Source organism: Equus asinus, chromosome 2 (assembly GCF_041296235.1).
Source record: "Equus asinus isolate D_3611 breed Donkey chromosome 2, EquAss-T2T_v2, whole genome shotgun sequence".
Lineage (NCBI taxonomy): Eukaryota > Metazoa > Chordata > Mammalia > Perissodactyla > Equidae > Equus > Equus asinus.
Genome location: NC_091791.1, coordinates 86,873,842 through 86,900,330, shown reverse-complemented (window position 1 = coordinate 86,900,330; position 26,489 = coordinate 86,873,842). Strand labels below are relative to the sequence as shown.

Sequence of the window (26,489 nt, the reverse complement as noted above, 5' to 3'; positions counted from 1 at the left end):
AGAGTTTAGGTGAAATAGATGAGAGAAGTCAAATACCACAGAGTGATGCTGCAGGACCCCACTGACATGAAGTTCAAAAGCGGGCAGACCCGAGGGGCAGGGGCAGGACAGGGTCACTCTCGGGAGAAGAGATGGAGGGGGGCGGGTCTGCAGGGGTGGGGTCCACAGAGGCAAGGGTCCACAGGGTCATGAGGGGTCTTCAAGGCCGGTGGAGGTCTTTCGGGGTATCTGCAGGGCTAGGGGGTGGTCGTGGAGCGTTCCGCATCCTGGTCTGAGGCTGGTGACACGGTGGGGTCAGTTGGGACATGTTCGCTGAGCTTGCTGACACTCCTGATTCGTGCCCTTTTCTATAGTTATTATACTTCAATACAAATGGATGTGCCTGGGACTTGGGCAAGGTAGACAGCTGCCCTTTTCAGACTACACTTGTGTCCTCTAGGGGGAGCCCAACCACAGCGCCGTGACGGCTCCTTCCGCGAGAATGGGGTCTGCTCAGGCCAGAATTTGGAGTTTGGGTAGATGGCCAGCAGTGCATCTTCCTAAGCGTTTCTTGTTTTAAGCGAGTAATGGAGGCAGGGGTGTGGTCTGGCTGGGGTGGGGGTCCGGGTTTGCGACATGGCAGAGACAGGTCACAGGCGCTCAGGTGAGATGTGTGTCCACAACTCTATCTGCAGAGGGCACACTGTGGCCACTGCGCACGCGCTTCAAGAATCCTGGCTTGGGGGGTGGGCCCAAAGATGGGAGAGGAGCTCAGAGCCTGGCCACCATCTGCCTCCTTTTCAGACAGGGAGAACCCTGGCAGATGTCTGACACCAATGATGAACTCTGAGCAGTCTGACCGCGACGTGTGTGGGCAGGGGTGGGGATGGAGGGATTATCCTGGTCACCAGGGCAGAGGGAGGGTGGGGAGAGGCTGGCTCCAGGAGAGCCGGGACCGGGCCACTCAGGACACCTTGTCAAGAAGGTGAAGACACCCTGACTGGGCTTCCATGATGGGCTGGGTAACAGGACTTTCAGAGCAGAGGTGACCATCAGTGACTACTGTGCCGAAGGAGCAGCTGCCAGTCAAATCTTGAGACAACCCAGGTTGGGTAACGTCATCAATGCTGGGCTAAAGGGAGGCCCTGGGAACCCAAGCCTGGAAACCAAATCCCAAAGCTGGGATGTGGGCCAACGTCGGGAACATTTCTCTGTTATTCCAGGCTACCTCCTCTCTCTGGGTCTCAGTTTCATGCTTCTGGAAAGGGAGGGGCCAACCCTGTCTCTCAGTTCTGACACTGCGGGATTCTGTAGCAGACACTGGCATTCCTGCTTGTCTGGTGTCCCTGTGCTCTCCATTTGGTCAGCATGCTCCATTCTCCTGGCCACAGTGGGTTGATTCAGGGAATTCGCTCTGGGCTCTGACACCTGCTGGGAATGTAGAGAAATAGGGACGTCCTTTCTGGCAGTGGGTAGTGGTTGCTAAACTGGTGGAAGGTAAGTCTGAAGCTGTTGGTGGTCCTCTTCCCCTCCACATAAGGAGATCCTCCTAAGAAAAAAACCCAACAGAGGCAGAGAACTGAGAAATGGAGAGATGATGCCAGGGGATTGTCTGAGCCCTGGCCCGGGCTCTGAGCTGTTAGCTCTGCTCCTACTGCTGCCTGAGCCAGTGCATTTCCTAGAGTAAGCCAGATGGAGCTGGTTATTGTGACTTGAAACCTAAAAATCCTCATATAAACTAAAGCAGTCTTGAAGAGCCGTAACAGTGAATCAAAACCAACAACAGGGATAGAATTTCTCTACAAAAATAAACCACGCAGGTGAAGACTAAAAAAAACTTAGAAGTTTTGGTAAGCCACAAGTCTAACATAGATCACTAAGATACTGCCAAAGAGACGTAGCACAAATGACAGTGGGAATTAAGAATTGTGCTGATGTGTGTAGGAGATGGGTGTGTGTGTGTGTGAGAGATGGGGCGGTGTGTGTGTAAGAATCCAGTCAATGGTGGCTATTAGATTATAGCTCCATGACCAAAACCACAGCTGAGCATCAAGACCATAACTCAAAGGACAGATGATGGTTGTGACAAAGCTGCCATACCCCACCTGCCCTGGAGGTGGCAAGGACTCCTGAGCAGAGGCTGTCACCCTGCCCAGGCGGCCGGGTGCTCGGTCTCTCCCAGTCCTAGAAGTTTCTCTGATTTGAAGTTGGAAGTGCACAGCCACGGAGTCACATTAATACATCCAGGAACAGAATGCAGAGGAATACTGTGTGTGTGCTCGTGAGTGTGCCTGCACGGGGGGCACTGTCAGCTGTCCATGTGATCAGGTAGTGTCCTGAGGCCGGAGCAGGTCCACAAGGGGCCAGGACTGCCTGCCCTGGGACCTCAGCTGGGCAGGTGGCCCTCCAGAGTGAGGTGGCAGGGTGTGGGGGCTGGAAGGTCTGTCCACAGATGGCACTGACCATGCCTTTCTGGCTGGGGCCCCAAGGAAAGCTAAGCAAGCAAGATGGGGGTGACCAGAAACAGCAGAAGGCCACCGAGACACCTGGGGGCAGGTGGCAGGAGGCCCAGTCATCCAGGCTCTAGTGGGAAGAGGCCAACTGCTGGGAGCCCATGGCCATTCCCAGGGCCTCCAGTCTCTGACACAGAGGGGCCTGACACCGAGTCCCCCCAGATCCGTGGAAGAGGCGGTTTGAACCCTTTCTGTCTCAAGACAAGCTTAGTCCTGGACATGGAGACAGCAGACCCTGCAGGTGAGGGCTGAGCGAGGGGGAGAGGGCGGGAAGTGATGACACCAACATTTCTAATTAGACCATCAAAAATTCCATCAGTGTTCTCTTTTTCTGTTCTTGTCCTGAGGCAAGGCTTGCTTCTCTCTCTGGTTCCCTCTCCTCTGCAAGGTGAGGGACAATCTGATGGCTGTGTGTGTAAAGCATCTCTCATGACGCCTGGCCCATACCAGTCCCTAGTCAGAGGGAGCCCTTTTAATTATTATATTGAAAATATTGAGATTATGCTCCAAGACTTGAGCATCATGGGGAAACATCCCCCTCAATTCCTCCTCCTACATTGGACAAGACAGTTTTCATAAATGCCCAGGAAAAGAAAGAGGCCACTTCACTGAGGGCAACTGATCTCACTATGGGCCAGACAGACAAGCCTGGAGATAGTGGCCTGGGGGCCAGCAAGCACTGGCCAGCAGGACGTGGTTTCCGCCCAGCAGAGTGTGACCTGGTTTTCTGACCCAGGCCATCTGAGCTGGGCGTCCGGCCTGGGCCGCCATCCCCAGCCACCTAGGTCCTACCTCGACCTCCTCCTCCAAGGTGAGCTGCCGCTCCAGGCTGCACTCCACCATCTCCGTGGTCACGGGGAGCTTCTCGGGCAGCTTCGTGCAGCGCCGGATCAACACAGGGTTGCAGCCGTTCAGGAACTGGTAGCCGAACATGAGGTCTTCCTGCCAGTGATTCATAACTCGCTCTACAGGGGAGAGAATCACAGTCCAGCCTGAGCTCTGAGTGGAGGCAGGCCGGGCTGCGGCCCTCCTGACCGTGGCCAAGGGCCAGAGTCCCTGCTGGGCCCCCTCTTCCAGGCATCAGCTGGCATCACAGCTGATCACAGGTTCCACCCACTGGGCCCAACTGCTTGACAATTGTGTCCGCCCATGGCACCACCCGCCATCCCTGAGCTGGCCTTTAGTGGCTCAGAAAGTTCCTGGGAAACCCCCCCACTTTTTTTTTTTTTGAGGAAGCCTGGCCCCGAGCTAACATCCGTGCCCGTCTTCCTCTACTTTATATGTGGGATGCCTGCCACAGCATGGCGTGCCAAGCAGTGCCACGTCCGCACCCGGGATCCGAACCGGCAAACCCTGGGCCGCCGAGAAGCGGAATGTGCGCACTTAACCGTTGTGCCACCGGGCCAGCCCCTGGGAAACCCCTTTTTCAAGTACAAAACCAAAAATAGACAATTGGGGTTGCATCAAACTAAAACGCTTCTACACAGCGAAGGAAACACTCAACAGTGTGAAAAGGCATCTATGGAATGGGAGCAAACATTTGCAAATCATATATCTGATAAGGGCTTAATCTCCAAAGTATATAAGGAGCACCTACAACTCAATAGCAAAAAAGCTAATAACCCAATTAAAAAATGGGCAAAGGACTTGAACAGACATTTCTCCATCCAAAGAAGACATACAAATGGCCAACAGGTGTATGAAAAAATGCTCAACATCACTAATCACCAGGGAGATACAAATCAAAACCATAATGAGATATTGCCTCACACCTGTCAGGATGGCTATTGTTAAAAACAGAAAAAAGACAATAAGTTTTGGCTAGGATGAGGAGAAATTGGAACCCTTGTCCCCTGCTGGTGAGGATGCAAAATGCGCAGCTGCTATGGAAGATGGTATGGAGGTTCCCCCAAAATTAAAAATAGAACTACCATATGATCCGGCAACCCCACTTCTGGTATGTGTTCAGGAGAACTGAAATCTAGAAGGGACATCTACACCCCATGTTCACTGCAGCACAATCCTTACAGCCAACGTGTAGAAACAGCCTAAATGCCCATCTACAATGGACTGGATAAAGGAAATGTGGTGCATACACACAGTGGAATCCTATTCAGCCTTAAAAAAGAAGGACATTCTGCAACACGTGACAGCATAGATGCACCTGGAGGACATTACGCCAAGCGAAATCGGCCAGACACAGAAAGACAAATACCACACAATTCCACTTATATCAGTTATCTAGAAGAGTCAAACTCATAGGATCAAAGGGTGGAATGGTAGGTGTTAGGGGCTAGGGGCGGGGGAGATGGGAAGTTACTAATCCATGAGCATAAAGTTTCAGTTAAGCAAGATGAAAAAGTTCTAGAGATCTGCTGTAAAACATTATACCTATAGGGGGAGAGAAAAAAAAAGAACTCAGGTCCTTCTGTCCAGGATGGAGGGAAGAGGAGGAGAGTGGAGGGCATCCTGGGGAGGCATCTGCAAGGGCAGTTTTTGCCCAGGGGCCTATTTCAATACCTACTCTTCACCCCGCCTTCCCGGCTCCTTGTCTTTCCGCTGCTGTTTTGTCCTTCCTGTGCCATCCCTGGCAATCACAAGGCTCTCGCTCCACCAAACACATCCTAGTCCAAAAGAACCCAGTGTGGCTTTTATGCAAACACCTAAAAAACAATCTAGGTTCTGCCTTTACTCTGTTCAGAAACATAAGTGATTGACATATATAAACACAAAGTTCCGGTATTTTTGAGACCTTTGATAATGAAATGAGGTTGAGGGTGCTCACCTTGAATGTCCCAGGAGGAGAAACTCTGGGCATGAGGGTGACCCCCCGTGAAACAAACTGCCTGGAGTACAGGGGATGCTGGCCGGGGTGATGGGGAGACCTGGACAGCTCAGCCTGGAGGGCCGGCCAATGTGCTGGAGCGGGTGGGGCAGCCCTTTCCAATTCCAGGATGGCATGCCCAGCTCCCCAGCACCACGAGAGCCCCCAAAGGCACACTCACCAGAAATAGTGTTGCTGATCTTGACGAAGATTTTCTCAAAGTCGGCGAAGTCATTCCAGGAAGACTGGAACATGTGCATGAAGCGGTTGATGAACAGGTTTTCCATCCTGCAGACCAGGAGACAGCATCACCCCTCAGACGTGCTCTGGCCTCGACTCCCTCTGCAAAGCCCTCATACCGTGGTCTCACGGAGCCCCTAGACACCCCAGGCAGCAGGGATTTGAACCCAGGGCAGCTCCAAGAAGGCAGCCAATTGGCCTTGTGGAACCAGGACCCACGCCTGATGCTCTTCCCACTGCACCTCCCCTGGGAGGAAGACTAGCTGCCTGCCCTCCAGAACAGTCTAGGGCACCTCTAATCCCATTCACGCCTGCTTTTGTCCATGCATGCATTCAGCCACTCGTCAAACTTTTGCTGCCCCACTCGCTGGGCCCGGTCCTGTGCAAGCTCCCAGGGACAGAGCGCCGCATCCCCTCGGCAGCTGCTCTATGGTGTCTCCTGGATTTGGGGGGATGAGTGGTTCCATTCCTCATTTACTTTCTGCCTAACCCTGGCTCTGTGCCTGGTGCTGGGGACACAGTTTCCCAATGCTCATCACACAGGACAGCCAAGGAACCAGGGACAAGAGCTCGCTGAACTCACAATGCGGGCCGCAGGCAGTGAGGAGTGAGGTCTGAGGGGGCCTGGGCAATCCCAGGGGCTTCCTGGAGGAGGCAGGCATAGGATGGGTCTGGGAAAGGTGGAGAAGAAGGGGAGAGGCTTCCCAGGCTTCTCTACATAACCCATGCAAGGCATAGGGCAGAGGTTTGGGAATTCTGGCCAGTGTTCATTGTGACAGTAGGCCTCAGTTTCTCTCTCTGGCACACACATGGCTGACAGTCCCCTCCCTGCCGTCAGCACTCGCTGCCCTCTCCTCCAGAGGTCACGCCTCCCCACCACTCTGTCTCCTGTAGGCCTGACTCAGGGCCTTTGCATGTGCGGTTCCCTTGGCCTGGCATGCCCTGCGCCCCTCCTTCTTTTCCTCCTGAGCATCCAGGGTGAGAGGATCTGGCAGGCCCGCCCAGTGTCCCCCACTCCCCCTTCCACGTGCAGGAAGCCACGGCTTCCCTGGACCAGGCTGGCCCTGGATGTGGTCTCTGCAGCAGAAGGCAGATGGAGGACAGACTCGACTGTGTGAAGACCCGCCTCTGCCTTAAGCACCAGGCGGGCGGCTGCATTGCTCAGTGCTGAGCCCAGGATCCAGCTGCCATCACTGTCTGAGAAGGTAGCACAGGTGCCTGGGGCAGGGCTGTGCTCCTCCAGAGGGCTCCCCTTCCTGCCCTCCTCCACCATGGGTGCCAGCAGAGCCCCTCCCCAGGGAGCAGCCCTGAGCTTCCCTGCACTGGCTCCAGGGGCAGCGGGCTGGCTTTGGCTGAGCACTGCCACAGGAAGGTTTGAGAGTCCCGAGCCTCCTCACGCCCTCCCCAACCAGCGGAATCAGGACTGAGGTTTGGGTGTTTTGTCCAGACTGGAACCTGGCTGATGGGGACAGAGGGCTCTGTCATCCCAGGGAGCCACCTGTGAGCATGCATGAGGGCAGCAAGTCCAAGTGAATGAAGGTGGGAACTGGGCAGACAAGCAGGAGACACTGGGGTCCCTCCTGCTCTGCCAGGCACAGAAAAGACACCGAGGCAGAACGTGACACGGGCTTGCAGACTCCCCTTCGGATTCCTCCCTAGTTTAGCAAACACCTCTCTCATTTGTACTGCCTGCCCTGGGACCCCTAGGAACCCACGCTGCCTGGGAGAGGGTCCTGCAGTCACAAGGCCAGTGACCTCTGTGAGCCTCAATTTCTCCTCTGTGAGGTGGACAAACCAGCTGCCTGCAGGTTACTGAGAGGCTGTAATGCCTGGAAGGTTCTGGAACACAGCCTGGGCAGTGGTGGCCACACACAGGTGGCACTCAGCACCTCGGAGCTGGAGAATAATGCTGGTGTCATGCCCTAGTCCGGGCTGGTATCTCCCTCACTTTTATCCCAGCCCCTCATGGGGAAGGAGGAGATTTACACACATGGTTGTTTCACACACATGCTTGTAGTGAACTTGCCACTGCTAGGCAGGCTGCCGGGGCCCAGGGACGCCCCAGCTCAGCTTCTTCCAGCCTTGTCCACTCCTTCCTCCCCCAGCGTCCGTGGCCCTCCTCCCCCATGGCCCTTGGTAGCTGAGCATCCTGGGAAGACACCCTTATTAAGCCAGAGGAGTAAACCTTACCGTAACCTCTAGTGTCAGTCTGGGTGTGGCAAGGACTTATTTCTGGAACAGGAGAGGCCTTCCCAGGCCTGTACAATCCTCACAGCCCTGAGGATGGCCCAGCACCAGGGGGTGCCCAGGAAAGAGGTCCTGGCCCCGGGGATCTCACGGGAACTGGGAGTGAGTCACAGCCCCACATGGGTCAGTCTCTCCAGCTCCGTCTCCTTAACCTCCAAACAGAAGCTTGGCACAGAAAACAGGGTGGATGTGGCAGGACTCAGAGGAAGCCACAGATCCAGGAAGAAGCGGTGTTAGTAGGAAAATATTTGCATGTCATCTCGAGGCAAAATATTTCTACATATAGTCATGAGCTGCATAACGACGTTTTAGTCAATGACAGACCACATATACGACGGTGGTCCCAAAAGATTAGTACAGAGAGCCTAGGCATGTGGCAGGTGGTACCATCTAGGTTTGTGTAAGTGCACTCCATGATGTTAGCACAACGATGAAATCCTACATCACTATACTTAAAGACAATCAGAATATGATATTAGGGACTTCAAAGATCTGTTGTTGCACAAAGAGCAACTTGCAGCCCAGAGAGGCACCTGGCTTGTACAGGGTCACAAAGTCAGGTAACAACACAGCCAGGTAAAGACAGAGCCAGGTAAAGACACAGCTGAGCAGGGAGCCACACGAGCTGCTGGCTAGGGGTGGGCACCAGCTGCTGGCCCTGTGCTGGGAGAGGCCGCAGAACTAGTGTCCTCTGCTTCCCCCACTACTTTCCTCCTTCTAGCAGCTTCTCCATTTTCTGTTTCATAGCTTTCCTGTTTGGAGCGAGGACAAAGCTTACTGAGAAGGGCTGGCCTTGTTCCAGGCAGAGCAGATGGCTTGGAGAAAATGAGTCGTCAGAGATACCCAGAAGTGGCACGGAAACCCAGTTGCCCAGAGTCGGAGGTTCAAGGGGGATGGCTTCTCAGTGACCTCAGCCTGAGCGTCAGTGTTCCACAGGCGGACTGGTTGGGCCACGGGCACGGTGGCACTGCTCGGATGTGAGCCGCAGGGACGCAGGCCAGGCCCTGGGTCTGCAGGCTCTGTCTGTCTATCAGGGACCAGCAGTGCAGAGCCCGCTGCCAGGCACGGGGTGGGTGCTGTTTCCCCATAAGACCACTAGGGGGCTGGACCACTAGGGTCTCGGGCCCCACCGTGTGCTGGGGTCTGGACACAGGAATCTTGGATGGGGCTGGAAGTCCACCTGCAGGCCCACGCCAAGGTGACAGGGCCGCTGAGGTGCTGGTCAGCACAGAGCATTGTGGGCCTGCCCTAAAATCCCAGCCCGATCACTTCCCAGCCACGTGGGCTTGGGCAAGTCCCTAACCTTGCTGTGCCTCAGTTTCCTCATCTGTGAAATGGGCATAATTGTTCCTGCCTCACAGGGCTGACATGATGTATAGAAAGCATTATTATATAAAAAGAGTTCAACGAATCTTAGCAACTAGCACCATGACACCCACCATGACCATCACTTACTGTTAATATTCAGGGCTGCAGCCTTAGACCGTGGCATTCTGGGGGCCCAGTGGGCAAGTTCATGATTACAGACTGCAGCACAGCAGTCTGCCCTCTCCTTTCCCCCGAGCTCTTCTAAGTCATTCATCCCCTTTCTTCCTTCACACCCCCTTCACAGAAGACTCTTCACCTACTGACGCCTCTTTACTTCCTCTCCTCTCTAACCCCCGAAAGTGCTCGCACCCAGGGCACCGTTGACTTCTGAGCGGCTGCATCTCAAGGGTCCTGGTCAGCCCTAAACTCCCTGATATCTCTGACGCATCTGACAACCAACCCCTTTCTCCTTGACACTAAAATGCCAAGGTCCTTGGATCTCGTCTCTGCTTCAAACCCCCATGGTCCTGCCCCCACCCCCAGGTAAAGGCCGGGACTCCTGCCCAGTTCCCTGCATTGGCAGCCTCAGTCCTACTCCCTACTCAGATCCCCAGTCTGGTCCTCCTGGATCACTGGAGTTCTCATTGCCCAGAATGCCATCACCTCCGCTCCTTTAATCAACGTGATGAACTCCTACGCATCCTTCAAGACCCAGATTGAGCTTCTTTTCTCTTAGAAAGCTTTTTTCTGATGTTGTCTCCCCAGACTTAATTCCTCCCCTGCCTCAAGTTTCCCCAGAACTCCTTTCCTAAAGAATATCTACCACATGCTATTGTGATGAGTGATCCACAGCTCAGTCCCCACTGGACTGTGAGTTTCTTGGAGCTGGGACCGAGGGGCCAGTTTGATCCATCTCGGGCCCCCACCCCCCAGGCAGATGTGGAGGTGGGGCACAGGAAGACAGAAGGCAAGCCTCCTGGTCCCTGGAACAGTCCTGGGGCCAGGCATACAGCAGGCACTCCATAAATGCCAGCTGAGCTAAACTGAAGCGCAGAGGAGGACACGGGAAGAGAGGAAAACAAGAAGGGGGAAGGTAAATGCACCTTTAGCCCTGGTTCTGCCACCTGTGCCAGAGGGACACCTGCTCTGGGAGGGGCCTCCTGCCCCAAAGGTAAGCCAGGCTGAGTGTGGAGAGCACGGGACAGCAACAGGAAGCAGATTTCCTTATGTCAGGGGTCAGGGTTTCTCAATCCCTCACGATCGATCGATAGTGTGGGGCACTGGTTCTCAGTGTGGCTCCAGACCAGCAGGTCCAGCGCACCCTGGGATCTTGTTAGAGATGCAGATTCCCAGGCCCCACCTCGGGCTGCCTGAACCAGAAACTCTGGGGGTGGGTCCAGAAATCCAGATTTCCACAAGCCCTCGGGAGATTCTGATGCAAGCTCTAGTCTGAGAACCACTGCTAAAGAGGCTGCAGTGTTTTCCAAGCTGATTTGACTGTAGAACAAACCCTTCTTTAGGGAAACACTACTTTATGCTTTGTGTTAGCTATGTCTTATTTTATGACCTTTTTTAATGACAAAAAAAACTATTTTAGCAAATATAATTAAAATTTTCCAGCTTTGTCTAACTTTTAGGTGAGATTTTTTTTCCCTTATATTTTCCTAACAAATTTATTTTCCGGTGAGACACATCTCTGATTTGATAACAAAATTCAATACACAGGACTGATACACAGGCATCAGTTAGAAGTAGGAGGAGATGACTTTTAAAATTTCCAAGGAGACTGGGCCTTCGGGTAGCATCTGTGAAGTTAAGGGGGAGAATCCTATGTTCCATGAGTGCTCTGGTGACGTGGAGCCAACTTGTTTCTGAGCTGGGGTGGCACTACGAGGGTGTAGGGTCTCGTGGCTTCAGTTTCCAAGCTACAAGAACGAGCTCCCTCTCTTGACTTCCCTCCTCTCCATCGCTTCCCTTCATCTTACCCTCTCTGGCTCCCTCCCAGACTCTGAGCTCCCACCCCAGCCTTCCCCTTGCTTCCTCTCTCCCTTCCCCCACTAGAACACCGCCCCAGCCACTGCCATCCCAGCTTTCTCTGGGCTCCTGCTCTTCATCTCAGGGGCCTGCTCTTTCCTTCATTTTACCACCAACTCCTTTCAAGGAGCTTTCAGATACATAATTTTGTTTGATCTCAAACATGCATCGGTGGCCTGTCTGTGGGGTTAGGAGCGGAGGTGGGGGGAGTTATTGCCATCAGACCACACTCCTCTCCCTACCCCCCAACAAAGCCTCTATCTTGCCCTTGACCCCCCTTTCCCCATCCCTTGTAGGGCTCCCAGCTTCACTTGGCTTCAATGCTCGCTGAAGCTTCTCTGTTTAGCCCTGAGCCTGCACGGCCCGCTGCCCGCTGGCCTCGCCACCCCAAGCTGCACAGGGCTCTCATACTCAACATGCCCCCAAACTGGACTCATCTTCCACTCTAAACCTCTTCTTCCCCACTTTCCTCTTTAATGACCACCCCACTTTCCGTACAAGCCAGACGCACAACATCAGGGTCCTCCCCTCAGCCTCTCCTTACTGTGATCTGAATTCCAACCAGATCCCAAGTCTGTCCATACAACAACCTGAGTCTTCCCTACTCTCCCGTTGTCTCTGTCTTTATTCAGCCTCTGTCCCACCCTTGAGCTCTCTCGTCTGACCCTCAAAGGCTGCCAGGTGGAGCTTCTGCAATGCGGCTCTGATTTCTCTCCCGTCTCCCCATTTCTCACTGAACACTGCAAATCCAGACCCACAGTGGTTGACCGTGGGTCAAGGCAGCATTTCTTGTATTGCCTTGCCAGGAAGATATCTGTGGTGTGGGTGAGGTGCCTCTGTGGCCCCAGGGAGAAGGATGCCCCTTCAAGAAGCTGCCCCCACCCGATCTCATCTGATGGGAAATGAGCAGTGGGTGAGGGTCTGAGCACCCTGGTCCTTGTGCGAGGCTGGTCCCCTCTCCCGGAACTCAGTCACATTTCTGCACTGTTCTACTCTACTGGGAAGGAAGCTCCTTTCTCAATTTCCTTTAAAGAGGACATCCCCTTATCAGCCCTGCCAACCTCCTGCAATCAAGCTCCAGGCTGCCAACGGGGAGTGGGGAGTAGATACATCAGCTGCTCCTCCTTTGATCCGCCAGGAAATTTCATGACTCACTTGTTTCTGTGACAGACCCAGCCATGTCCGACCTTTGCACATGACGCGCTCTCTGCCAGAGCATCCTTGTCTCACTTCTCTAGGCCCCCACCTGTGTCTGCCTGGCCAGCAGCAAGGCCAGGCCAGATACCCTTCTGCTGTGAAGGCTTCCTGGACCCCATAATGAGATAACACCAGGCAGAGTGGGAGTCCCTCTGTGAGTCCTTGAGCACAGGGGCCGATCTGAGGGAGCCTGGGCTCAGCAGGTGTGTGATGATAGAGGAGTGGGTCCTGGCTGGCCTGACCCCATTACCAAGAATGGATGAAGACTAAGGCTGTCTTTAGGGAGAAATTTCTCTGCGCAGGGTTGACATATGTGGCCTGTTATAGTCTCACAACAACCCTGAGTAGGAGCTCTGGCCTCATTTTTCAGGTGAAGATGCTGAGGAGCAGAGAAGTTAGATGGCTTCCCTAGGGTCACCTCCCACTGGCCCTGAGCCCTCCCCCATGCACTCCTGCATCTCTCAGGGTGGGGTCCCTCTGAGCTGGCTTGTGAGGTCCAGTCCCCTTGACTCAGGCTACACCTTCTAAATGCAGGGGTTGTGTCTCTCATCTCCTTCTTAGGGCCTCATGGTCTGTAGCTCACTGTGCCAATAGAGGTGGCGCTCAGCTGGCCGCTCCAGCTGGGCTGTTCCAGGAGGGGCTGAGACCCACCTCAGGATTTCTTTGCTCTGTTCCTGCCAAATAGTCCGTAGCTCAAGGGACCAAGTGACATGAAAGATGTGGACAAAGATAGGCTATGGTGTCACTGGAGAGAGAGTGGCCTGTGTGACCAGCATTAGGGAGCAGAGGAAGGAGACCTCACTCAGGCCCACGGGCTTCTAGGAGCTTCTGGGAGAAGGAGCACCTTCTGGGAGAAGGAGCACCTCACCCGAGTCTTGAAAAGTGATGAGTTGGACTTATCCAGGCAAAGGAGGGAAGAAGGGCTTCTGAGGCAGAGGACACAGTGCGTGCAAAGACAAGGGGGCACGAAGATGCTGTGCAAACTGGTTCCGCATGCACATGGCTGGAGTGTCCTATGTGTCGGGGCAAGAGAGGAGGCTAGGGAGGTGGGCAGACACCTGGGCCCTCACCTGCAGCTGGGGCAATCACTGAAGGATTCCGGATAGGGGAGTAAAAGAATTATATTTGCCTTGGTAGCAGAAGCCTCCAAAAAACTATACATGCACTTGAGAATGACCTTCCAACTGCTGTGTGGGAGGGAGTCTGGGAAAGCAGGTAGGAGGATGTTCCTGAAGGTCCCAGGGAGAGAGGCTGGAGCTGGGAGAGGAGGACATGCACCCTGAGACCCTAGGAGATGGACGTGATCCCACAAGCAACTGGGTGGAGGATGAGCCCAAGGGAGGCATCTAGGCCGGTGGTTTCAACCCTGACTGCACATTGGAACCCCCCAGGGAGCTTGAAAAATATACACATGCCTGGAATACAGATGCTGGATTAACAGTCAGGGTGCAGCGGGGCGGGGTAGACAGAGGCGGCATGGACTCTGTAATATGAAACACACAGCCAGGATTGAGAACACTGATCTTGGCTGCTGTTACCCAAGATAAGGATACATGAAAAGGAAAAGGTAATCATGTGTGTGTGTCTGTGTATGTATGTATGTGTGTGTGTGAGAGAGTGTATGTGTGAAGAGAGAGCCAGTGAGGTAGAAAGAAAGGCCCCTGGGAAGCCAGCTGGGTAACATTCAATTCATTTTGACAGACTTTAGTGAGCTCTTATTCTGTGGCAGCTGCTGTGCTAGGCTCCTGAGATTCAATTTGACAACGAACTTGAGGAATACTGAGCAGACATAAGAAAGGCATAGCTTGCCCTTCACTCAGCTATCTATCCATCCATCCATCCATCCACTTAACATCGATCAGCTCACCATCCACTCACCCTCCATCTATCCACCTCCATCCATCCATCCATCCATCCCTCCACCATCACTAAGCAGAGGTGGCACCACCCCCCAAAGCAGTATCATCTCCTCTGACCTCACTGCCTCTCCATCCTTATCATTTTCTCTCTGAACTGCCCGTCTCACAAGCCTTCTGTCCTGTTTGTCCCATTCTGGTCTAGGCTCTGCCCTACTAAAGCCACATGCCTGACTCAACACTGCCCATCCCTGGGTGGGAAGTGAGAAATTTAATTGCCATGATGTTTCCAGGGAGCCACATGTTGGATACTGCTGCATTACTAATCCAGACGTTCAGTTTCAATTTTTCTCTCCAGTTGATCCTGATTGTAGCAAGGGGAAACAAATCCCCTGCTTTGGACCCAAATAGACATGGATTCAAATCCTGGTTTTGCCAATTGCTTGACCTGGATTCAGCAGAGCCTCAGTTTACTCACCGGGGAACAGTACCTGCTTCCCAGCGTTGCCGTGAAGGTTAAGGAGATGACGGTATGTAAAAGCACCCACACCTAGTGAGCTGGCACTTGGCAGAGGTTTGATGAGTGTCAGGCAGTTTCTACTTCCTCCCCCTTACTTAGATGCAGCCTCGGGGAGACAAATGCATATGGTCATTCTGATGCAAGAGGATTCCCTGTGGAGGCTGATGGTGAGGCTCTGTGTGTGTGTGTGTGTGTGTGTGTGTGTATGTGTGTGTGTACAGTTCTTCCAAAATGTTCAAAGGAGGAAGGCCTTGGCTCAGGCCTGGGTGTGTGGCATCCTGCATTTTCCTTCCAGAAGTCCAACCAAACGAGGTGCACTTCTCGAGGGAAGCACCTATACAACCAACCAAATGTTGTCACAGAAACTGACTGGGTTGGCGGTTCTCCACCCCATCCATATGCCTCCTGGATGTGCCTACCTGGAGCCAGGGGCCCACCCTGGGAGACTCTCATCCTGGCTGTGGGGTCGCCTGGTCCTGGGAGGTGCCGAAGCTCCTCAGGGCATTCTAAGGCTCCATCAGTTTTCAGAATCATGGATTCAGGGTTTTCCAGATTTGCATGATTGTGAGAATTCCCTAAAGTGTCAAGGTGCAGATTCAAAGGCCCCTCCAGGAGCCCTAGGGTGGGGTTGGGGCTCCATATTTTTAACAAGCACCCAAGGAGTCTCAGGGTTCAGCAAGCTTTAAAACCCTGCAGCAATTCAACCATAAGGAGGGAGCACAGAACTCGGCTCTCTGCCATCTATGTGCAGGGGCCTTGGCCAAGGTATCTGACTTCCTTATTCCTCAGGTTCCTCAACTGCAAAATGGGGATAATGACTGTGCCTGCCTCATGGGTCGTTGTGATGGATGAATGGGGATGGGGATGCCTGCCAGGGATCAGCACAGGCATGCTGGCCATTATTACTGCAGAGGCCTGCTATCTAGGTGACAGCCTGGACACTGTCGACCCTTGAATTGGCCAGAGAGGGGACAAAATGTGGGTGGGGATGGGGCATTCCAAATAAAAACCTCTACTTCAGGCTGGAAACACAGCTTTGTTTGGTGTCTGGAGTTCTCTACAGGTTGTAACTTTGCATACAGGTTATCCTGTGATTGTGCACTGAAGATCCGCTCTATGGCCAAGAAATGACCAAATGCATTTGAGAAGAGCTGCTCCCCCAGCCCAAGGCCCCCACCAGGAAAGGAATGAGGGTCCCACCTCCGGCCCCGGCCATTGGAGGGGCTGCCCAGAGTCCTTAAGTTCTTATCAACTTACGCTTTGGAGTAGTTCAGAACAAAGTCCACTCCTTTCTCACTGTCAAACTGGATATCTCGGGGTAAATCCTTGTGGCATTTGGCATCGATACTCAAGGGGAAGCCAGGGTTCCACTCCGTCCAACTGAGCAGGAAAAAGAAAACTGGGTTAAATGCCTGGCTTTTGGGTCAGCCCCTCAGGCTGAAGGCTGCCCGTGTGGTCTGAGGATGTGCCCACCACCAGTCAACACTTTACAGCTGAGCATGCATCCAGTGAGGTTCTGGGATCCCTCCCAAGGTCCAGTGGCAGCCAACTTCGCTGTGTCCCAAGCATCACAGTGGGAGGCCTGAGGACCCTTATACCAGAGACTGGGCTTACAGCAGAGGGGTGGCAAATGGTAGGTGTGCACCAGTGCGTAAAAAGAAGTTAAAAGGGAAGATCTCATTTATTTGAGGCTGCACTCAACAGCAATGTCTCCCCACAGAGCTGCCTTGCCAGTCACTGGATGTAGAAGTGGTTGCAGCTGCCCCCCGACACCTGTCCTGGATGGCCCATGTCCCACCAGCTCAGCCAACACGCCCCCATATTGTGTGTGGTGGTAGGGGGAAAGGGAACAGGGGTCACGCCTTCCTAGTAGGGTGCACAAGGCAGCAGAGACGTTGGGTGAGGACCTCCAGGCACAGACCACTGCCAACAGTAGGTTTAGAGATTGTTATAATCAAATAGCTCCCCCAAAAGTCAGGCCATGTACTCTATCTGGCCAAAATCTTTAGATCCTGGTGTCCTGGAAACTTATCCTGCAGCACTGGGCATTTCTGTTTTTAGTTTTTAAAAAAAATTTTACTTCTTTTTTTTTTACTGTAAAAACAAAAGAAAACACTGTTAGTTTCTTCAGGGCTGGGAGAAAGATCTTGTAGTTGCTTAAAAACCAAAATTTACATTTTAGGATTTCAGCTTTTCCCTTTCTACTCCCAATTCTCCTTCCCTTTGAATCTGTTTTTATAAGAGGAAAGTAAAAGGTTGAGATTTTAGGTCATTAACAAGTCTTGAGTCTCTTTAATATCATCTTGTGCTTTTACTGTCACAAAATCCCGTTTTTTGTGGTGTCTGGTTGGCCCAGTAAGCCTCTCGTTAGGATCATAAGAGGTGAACAGGGGCTGGACCTGATTGCTCTTGGAGCAAACGCATTTTGAAAAGGGTTTTTTGATATATAGCACCTTGCATTTCTCACTGTTAGTTAACTCACAACATTCTACTTTCCTAGACTTTAAGGAAAATTTCTATTTTTATTGTTTGTATTAACACCAATGCTGGTACATTAACAGAGATAAAAATGTGGACAGGCATAAAATGTCAACTAGTTTATGGATTTTTTTCCCTTTGTTTTAGAAAATAATTCAAGGTATCTCCAACACATGTCTAAAATTGAGGCAGTCATCTGGTAGCCCCACTGGTATTAACTGTCAATTAGTCATAACAATTTAAACATTGCTAACCATTTTCTCCTTGGCACTGGGAAGTCCAAGGGCTCTAATGAATTTGAAGAGCCCAGCTGAGCTAGATTTTTTCAGTGTGTAAATATTGAGCCCAATGAGGACAAATGTGCCAGCAAACGCATTCACATCATCTGATGTGTAGGGTTTACGTGGAGAGTCATGGGGCATGTCTCCTCGGCACAGAAAGGATCTCCCAGGCCTTGGCAGCACATGCACAGAAATGCCCCACCTTGGGCTATCAGGAGATGATGGCCTCTCAGTGCACAGAGACAGGACAGTTCACCAGCTAACTTGCTCCTGGCCCCTGAAACCAAACAGCTCTGTCCCTTCCACTGCAGGTCACTGTTGCCTGAGATATGAAAAGCAGGGGCCAAAGGTCTTCATACCCACAGATAAATAGGCAAAGAGAAAACCACACTCTGTTGAGGAAGTCCAAGTTGAACAACCAGGCAGAAGGAAGGAAGAAGCAGAAAAGACATTTAATTTCTTAAGAAAAATGGAGAGAAGTCTTAAGAAGATGCAATTATAATGTAAAAAGAGTTTCTGCAACCACAAAACATGATTCCTGAATTGAAAATTCAATAGAGAAATGGAAAAAGAGAATAGTCACTGTGAGATCTGATTGGTCCCCTGGAAGACACAATTTATTCATTTGATAACTAATCATTGAGTTCCTGTTACGTGCCAGGCACTGCTCTGTGCAAAACGGAAGGAAATGTGACACAAATACAGAGCAAAACCTCAAAGATATGGAAGCCATGAATGAAAACATGGGAGACAAGAAGGCCAGGTACATAAGATTTAATATGCAGAGAATACAAGTTCCAAAAGGAGAGAGAGGAATATACGAAGTAAAAATCAGGGAAATAAGAGAAAAACTTCCTTAAGCTGAAAAGACCTCAATTTTCTGAGTAAATCCTAGGCAGAAAAAGAAAAAGGCATACCTAGACATATATGGATTAAATTTTTTTTTCTGCTTTTTATCCCCAAATCCCCCCGGTATACAGTTGTGCATACATATATATTTTTAGGTGTAGGTCCTTCTAGCTGTGGCATGTGGGACGCCGCCTCAACATGGCTGGATGAGTGGTGCCATGTCCACACCCAGGATCCAGACTGGTGAAACCCTGGGCCACCAAAGTGGAGCACGTGAACTTAACCACTCAGCCACTGGGCTGGCCCCAGTCCTGATTACATTTTAAAATGCCGAAGAGAGAGGAGAACGTGAAAGAGAGAGAGAGAGAGATGAGGGGAAAGGGGGAGGGAGAAGGGTAGGGAGGAGGCAGCAGAGGGAGGAGAGACATGCTTCCTAAACTTACAAGATTCCGGGAAGAGAAAAATAATCAAACTTTCATTAGGGTTTTCTCATTTGCGATACTAAAAATGAAGAGACAGTGTAAAGTGTTTATAGACTTTTCTTTTTAGATCATCATCTAAGCCTCTTAGATCAAATCAAGAAATCGACGAGGGCAGGAGAATCTTTTTGAGGGGTGGGGACGAGCATGGACTCAGATTGTATTACCCACGTACCCTTTTGGAGGAAATTAATTGAACACGTTCAGTCAAACAAAAATGAAATTAGAACAAACCAAGAATTTCATAAATACTGTAAACAGTGTTCATCAGAAAACAATAGCAAGTATAATTTAAAGTAACAAAAATATCAAAAGCATTTTCTCAAAAATCAAGGCCCAGAGAGGACTGATTCAATGATGCAATTTGTGAGTCATTGCTACTGTTACTTGTTTTGGCAATAAGGAAAAATATCAGTGACGTAAATAATGCAAAATAGACAAAATTATCATCTAGATAACATAATCTAATAACTAGGTAACTAAAAAGACTTAAAAATGATTAGATCTGATAAAAGAGTTTAGGAAGTTATCACAACAAATACTAAAAATGAGTAATTTATCTTTATTGCAGCAATATTTATTTACAACTGCAAAAACATCCCATCCAGAATGTAAAAGCTATACTTTTCCTTGGTATAAAGTAACCAGAAAGGTGACAGACCTGCATGAAGAAAACTAGAAATTCTACTGAAGGACATTACACAAATCTGGATGGAGGAAAGACACACTGTGTTTCTGGATGGAAAGATGGAGTGTCATTAAAATGCCAATCCATAACACATTTATATGTAATTTCAGAGCAATTCTTATCATGAAAAACTTAAAAAAGAATGGTGAGATAATAAAACAGCTATTAACATTTATTAGAAAGTTCTGATAGTCAAAGATGGCGCTGGGCCATAGAGTAGAAAAACAGACCAACACACGAAGTCTAGAAACAGACGCAAGAAGATATATGAATATAGTAAAAGACTAGTTAATACCTACTGAATGCTTTCTATGTGCCAAATACTAGTTGGTGTGTTTCATGCTTTCACCTATTTAATTCTGTCAAAACCCCTATGGGGTAGTAGTGTTATTTCCCCCATTTTACAGATGACGGAATTGAGGCACAGAGAGATTAACTGACTTGCACAGGACACAGAGTAAGGGGCAGTGAGTGGCAGCGGAGCCCAGGCATAGGACCACCGCCCTGTGCCAGGGCTGGCTGCCACAGGTGTCGTCCCAAGGCAGAGGGAAGGACTGCCTTGTGTAGTGAACAATAGACGGGGGCTTTGACCCCTACTTCACATCCTGTATAAAAATACATGGCAGATGAATTAAAGGCAAAAAGGCAAAATGAAAATCATAAAAGTAGTAGACAAAAATATAAGAGTATTTATGTAACATTAGCATGGGGAGTGCCTTTTTAAGCAAAGCACGAAACCCAAAAGTTATAAAGGAAAAACAATACACACAGTTAAGAAAATAAAGAACTAAAATCTGTGACAAAAGCAATAGAAGCCATGACATATGCTATACGTATCACAAAGGGACACTATCCTAACATGTAAAGCGCTCCTTTAGATTAATAATTTAAAAACCACAGAAAAATAAAGCACATAAATAGGCAATTCAAAGAAGAGGCTATGCAGAGAGGGTGAACTCTGGAAACCGAGCTGACAGAGACTAACGCACCAGTACAACGAAATGTTTGCACGAGGCTGCTTCTTGCAGCACTGCCTCTAATACCAAAACCAACCAAACATACGAGTGGGAAGCAGACTGAAGGTCCACCGATAGGACAACGGTTGAATAAATTATGGTATATTCACATAGAGGAAGAGATACGCGGCGACTTAAGACTGAGGAGAATCAGGAGATACTATTTCACACACCCTAGATCAACAAGAGTGAAATGCCTCAGGCGCGAAGTATGTCGACGACGTGGGGAAACAGCAACTCTCAGAAACGGCTCCTTGGGGCAAGAATTGGCAGAACCCTTTTGGAAAATAATCGACAATATCCAGAAAACTTGAAATGTGGTCTGCAACCCTGCAGTCTACGTCTAGGAATGTTCTCTAGAGTAACTCTTCTGTGAGAGCAACAGGAGACCCATGAGGAAGCCCACGGCAGCCGGCACGGCTTGTAACAGCCAGAAATGAAAGACAGCTCCCACAGGCATCAGGAGGAGAGTGGTCGAGCACGAAGGTTTATTCACAGAAGCTAAGATAATGGACCACACCTATCTGCGTCAACTGGTTGCTCTTCAACACAGAATGATGAGTGAGAAAAAGCAAGTCACAGAATGATTAGATTAAATGATGTAGATTAAAACCCACAGCACCATACATTGCTCTGTGTATGTGACACAGGCCACGCAGTCACAGTGGAAGGACATGGGTGGTGGGTTACAACCTGTGTTGACTTCTCCATCTCGCTGCCTGGCTGACTGAGTGACGAAGGCCAGCTGGACTTGCTGGCTTTCTGACACACTGGAGACTATTCTTAGTTGTTGTTTTATTTCTAAACCTTAATCTGGAAGCCCGAGAGTTCATGTAAAAGAGGAACTCCAAGATTATGCAGACAGCGCAAAGTTCAGCGTTTCCTGAGCGGAAGCAGAGGAGGGGGTTTGAAAAGGACAGATAACGTGGAAGGAGGAAGAAAAAATGACCGTTAGATCTAAGAAAGAGGCAAGTTATCTCGCCATTAAAGCCCCCTGCCCCTCTCCCTAGACCCTGCCAAAAGCTACACCCCTGAGAAATAAACGCAGCACTGAATCCACTTCTCCTGGTAAAGGGGCGTTCCCCACAGCGTGCTCCATAGGGTACTCGTTCTGCAGCACGCTAAGAGTCATATGTCAAATTCTCTTGGGAAACACTGGGTTAAAAACAAAACTAACTATGGTCCATTACCAGAGAACTTCTCAGAATCCTCAATGCTTATAGGCATCGTGAACCTCCAGGACGGGGATGTGATAAACAGTTTCCCAAATTTGTTTTACCATGGGACCCTTCTCTGGGGGAAAGTTTGGGGATTAATGCCCCAGGGCACACTTTGGAAAATACTGGGCTAAGACAATGTCAGTAAGACTAATGAAACTGACCAGCCATTAACATCTTAGTATGAATTAGTGTGGAACTGATAAAACTTGCTGTCCACTCACCTAACAGAACACAAACAGTTTCATATCACCACAGTCTAGGATTCCTTCCTTCCACCAGGCCAGAAGCACGTGAAGTGCTCATTGTACAGGCTTTGCCACAGGTGGTTGAAGTGGGGAGGAAAGCTGAGAGAGGAGCATAGAAACAACTACCTTTCAGGGTGGGAATGGGCGGTGCAGAGCTCTCAGACAATGCCTTGTGCACTGTTCCAAGTACAAACATTTCCAAACTCATCATACGGTGCCTGAGTGAGAGGCTTACATACCAATATTCTAAAACACATCACCAATTCATAAATCCCTAACATCACCCACAGTGTAATCAGATTATCCCCCAACCTGGACCTCGTATAAAGACACAAAAGTTTTATTTTAAAATGTTTATTGTGAAGTAGAACATACAAATCTATGCATGTACATAAACACACACTCACACATGCACAAAAATGCACAAAACATCTGTGTAAGTGACACCCAGATGAAGAATCAGAACATTGCCAGGACCCTCAGCCCCGCTTCCTGCTCAACCTTCCTCAATCACCATCTTTGCTTTTATGATGATCATTTCTGTGTTCTTGTCTATTTTCCACTGCTACATAAGTTTCCCTAAACAAGATAATTGCAAACTTTTAGGGATTGGCCAGACAAACTTGTGTCTGGCTTCTGTTTGCAACACTGTATTTGTGAGGTTCATCCATGCTGCTCTGTGCGCCAGCAGTTCACTGATTTTCCTCGCAGGGTAGAACGATCACAATTTTTTAACCTGCTCTACTGTCGATGGATATTGTGCAGCTTCTATATTTTGGCTCTCATAAATTCTGCTGTTGTGAACATCTGTGTCCACGTATCCAGATACTTATGCACATGGATTTGGATCCAGGAATAAATTGTCTGGGTCATAGATTCTAATGTAGCTTCAATTTTCTAGATATCGAAAAATTGTTTTCTACAGAGGTTGTATCAATTTATACTCCTGCCAGTAGTGCATGAGCCTTCCTACCCCTCCACAGGTTCTTTAACACTTTGGGTGTATGTGGTGTGTGTGCGTGTGTAATAATAGTGGGAGTTCATTGTGATCTCACTTTTGGTTTCCCTGATTACACACGAAGCTGAGCATCTTTTTTGTTCTCAAATCTCTTGCCTATTTTTCTACTAAATTGACAAGCTTCTTCTTAGAGATGTGTAGGGGCCCTTGGTATATTGTGAATAATAATTCTTGTCCATCACTCTGTGAATTGTCTTTTCACTCTCTTTGTGGTATGTCTCAGTGAGCAGAAGTTCCTCATTTCAAGGTAGGTGAACTGACCGTTTTCCTCTTATGGTTAGCGCATTTTGAATTGTGTTTGAAAAATCTTTTCCCCTTGAGGCTATGAAGAAAAATCTCTTAAAAGCTTAGGTCTAAAAGTTTTATAGTTTTGCCTGTAACATCTAAGTTTAATCAACCTAAAACTGAATTTTCTGAATGACAAGAAGTAGAATCCAATTTCTTCTTCTTCTCCTCCTCCTCTCTCTCCCCCTTCTGTACAGATGCCCCACCGCCCCAGAACTGCTCATCATCGGTGCCCTCCGTAATATATCAAGTAGCCATGTGTGTATGGCTCTGTTTCTCATTTATTCATTCTGTTTCATGGAAATGTAAGTTTTTCATGGAAAGGAGGACAGAGGTAAAGATAGTTTTGAGGCTCAGGCAATCACGCATTTCAGTGGGGATTTATCAACCACTGGACATCAGCGAGTTGCTGAGAGTGGGGGAAAAGAGGAGCTGAGAGATGAGAGATGCCTTGACAAATTAGAAAAGCTAACAAAAAGATACTGCCAGCTATGGCAAGTATTGGTGAAGTGGGTACCCATACACAGTTCGTGAAAACTGGTTAAAGATTTTTGAAGGGAAATTTGTCAATATATACTTATACTATTATACAATAACTTACCCTACTTGATTTAGTAATTTCATGTCTGGGCACCTATCCTAAGGAAATACTTAATAACGCACAAAAAGTTTCTCACAAAGATTTTCACATTGTTTATAAGAATAAAAAACTAGAAACTTCCTAAACGCCTAATCAGGCCGGTGTATAAGTAAATTATGGTGCATCTGTACAATGGAATATTATATAAAAGCTAGAATAATGTGATAGGATTTTTGTGATGAGATTTTTAAAATACAAGGAAATGATCCTGCTATACTTCTAAGGGGAAAAGAAAGGGAGGATGTCAAATTGTGTACACAGCTCAGTCTCAAATAAATAAAAGTGAAAATGGATGAATTACAGGTATTTTTCTGCTTCTACATTATTCCTCTTCTTTTGCTTTATTAGATTAAAAAAACCCTGATATACTACATATGCCCTGTAAGAAGTTAAACTATGGAGGAAGACGTGGAAAAGTGTAACAACCATCTCTCGCCAAACCCTGCCCCACCCCCGCCCAGCCCAGGAAACAGTGCTGAATGTTTAGCATGATTCCTTCCACCCCTTTCCCTTGGAAGGACTCAAACTTAAATTTCTCCAGGGGCCAAAGCAGGAAATGGAAGAAGCCTTCCTACAGACAGTAGACAGGTGTTGGACTGGGGACACCCAGAGAATAAAAGCCCTGTTTACTCAGAACTCCACAAAGGCCCATTAAACACACAAAGAGGCTGGATAACAGCCCACTGACCACCAGTTTCCAAATGTGCACTCTAGATCATGTATTATTTTTAACAACAGCTATATTGAGAAACAATTTACATACAATAAAATTCACCCCTTTAAAGTATCCAATTCAAAGCTTTTTAGAATATTTACAGAGTTATGCAGCCACCACCATAATCTAATTTTGGAATATTTTCACCCCAAATAGAAAGCTTGTACCCATTAATAGTCACTCCCCATGCCCTACTCCCCACTTTCAGCCTAGGCAACTACTAATCTACTGATCTTTGTCCATAGACTTGCCTGTTCTGGACATTTCATCTAAATAGAATCATACAATATATGGTCTTTTGTAAATGTCTTTTCCATTTAGCTAATGTTTTTGAGATTCATTCATGGTTTAGCATGTATCCACAGCTCATTCCTTTTTCATGCCAAATAATATTCCATTGTATGGATATACAACATTTTGTTTAGCTACTCATCAGTTAATGGAACATAGGTTGTTTCCACTTTTTGGCTCTTATGAATCACGTTGCTGTGAATATTTGTGTACCAAGTTTCTCATGTGGACACATATTTTCATTCCTCTTGTGTAGATACCTAGGAGTAAAATTGCTAGGAGGTAACTCTGTTTAAGATTTTGAGGAACTGCTAAACTGTTTCCCAAAGTGGTTGCATCACTTTACATTCTACCAGCAATGCATGAGGCTCAAGTTTCTCCATCCACATCTTGGCAGGACTTGTTATTATCTGTCTTTTTGATTCTATCCATCCTAGTGGGTGTGAAGTGGTATCTTGTGGTTTTGATTTGCATTTTCCTGATGTCTAATGGGGTCAAGCATCTTTTTATGTGCTTATTGGCCATTCATATATTTTCTCTGGAGAAGTGTTTATTCATTCCTTTTTATGGCTGAAATATATTCCATTGTATAGATGCACCACATTTTATTTATACATCCATTATTTAATGAATATTAGGACTATATTCACTTTTTGGTTATTATGGATAACACTGCTATAAACATTCATGTACAAGTTTTTGTGTGGACATGTGTTTTCATTTCTCTTACGTATATGCCTAGGTGTGCAATTGCTGGACCATATGGTAACTCTATATTTAACAGTTTGAGGAACGAGCAGACCATTTTCTGAAGCAACTGCCCCATTTTACATTCCCACCAGTAGTGTGTAACAGTTCTGATTTCTCCATGTCCTCACCAACACTTGTTATTATCTGACTTTTTGATTCTAGCCATCCTAATGAGTGTGCAGTAGCATCTCATTGTGTTGATTTGCATTTTCCTGATGAATAACAATGCCAAGCATCTTTTCATGTGCTTATTGGAAAACAAGGTCTATTCGGGTCCTTGTCCATTTTTAAATTGGATTATTTGTATTGTATGATTGAGTTGTGAGGGTTCTTTATATATTATGGATATAAGTTCCTTATCAGATACATGATTTGCAAATACTTTATCTCATCCTGTGGGTTGCCTTTTCACTTTCTTTTTTTTTCATTAAGGTTATGATAGTTAACAACCTTGTGAAATTACAGTTGTACATCATTATAAGTCATGTTGTAGGTACACCACTTCACCCCTAGTGCCCTCTCCCCAGCCCCCTTCCCCCTGGTAACCACCGATCAGTTCTCTTTGTCTTTATGTTAACTACCACCTATGAGTGGAGTCATATAGAGTTCGTCTTTCTCTGTCTGGCTTATTTCACTCAACATAATACCCTCAAGGTCTATCCATGTTGTTGTGAATGGGACGACTTTGTTCTTTTTTATGGCTGAGTAGTATTCCATTGTATATATATGCCATATCTTCTTTATCCAATCATAAGTTGCTGGGCACTCAGGTTGGTTCCATGACTTAGCTATTGTGAACAATGCTGTGATGAACAT

General features: G+C 48.5%; 1 protein-coding gene across 2 annotated transcripts in view; it reads right to left on the bottom strand.

Annotated features, from left to right (window-relative positions):
* ALOX5 (arachidonate 5-lipoxygenase) overlaps positions 1 to 26,489 on the bottom strand; it is a 54,852-nt gene that overhangs the window by 14,145 nt on the left and 14,218 nt on the right. For both annotated transcript variants that reach the window (XM_070492979.1, XM_070492983.1), the window contains exons 4-6: positions 15,976 to 16,098; positions 5,498 to 5,604; positions 3,285 to 3,457 (exon numbers count right to left, since the gene is read on the bottom strand). In XM_070492979.1, the coding sequence (XP_070349080.1) occupies positions 3,285 to 3,457; positions 5,498 to 5,604; positions 15,976 to 16,098 (403 nt within the window). The remainder of the gene's footprint in view (positions 1 to 3,284; positions 3,458 to 5,497; positions 5,605 to 15,975; positions 16,099 to 26,489) is intronic.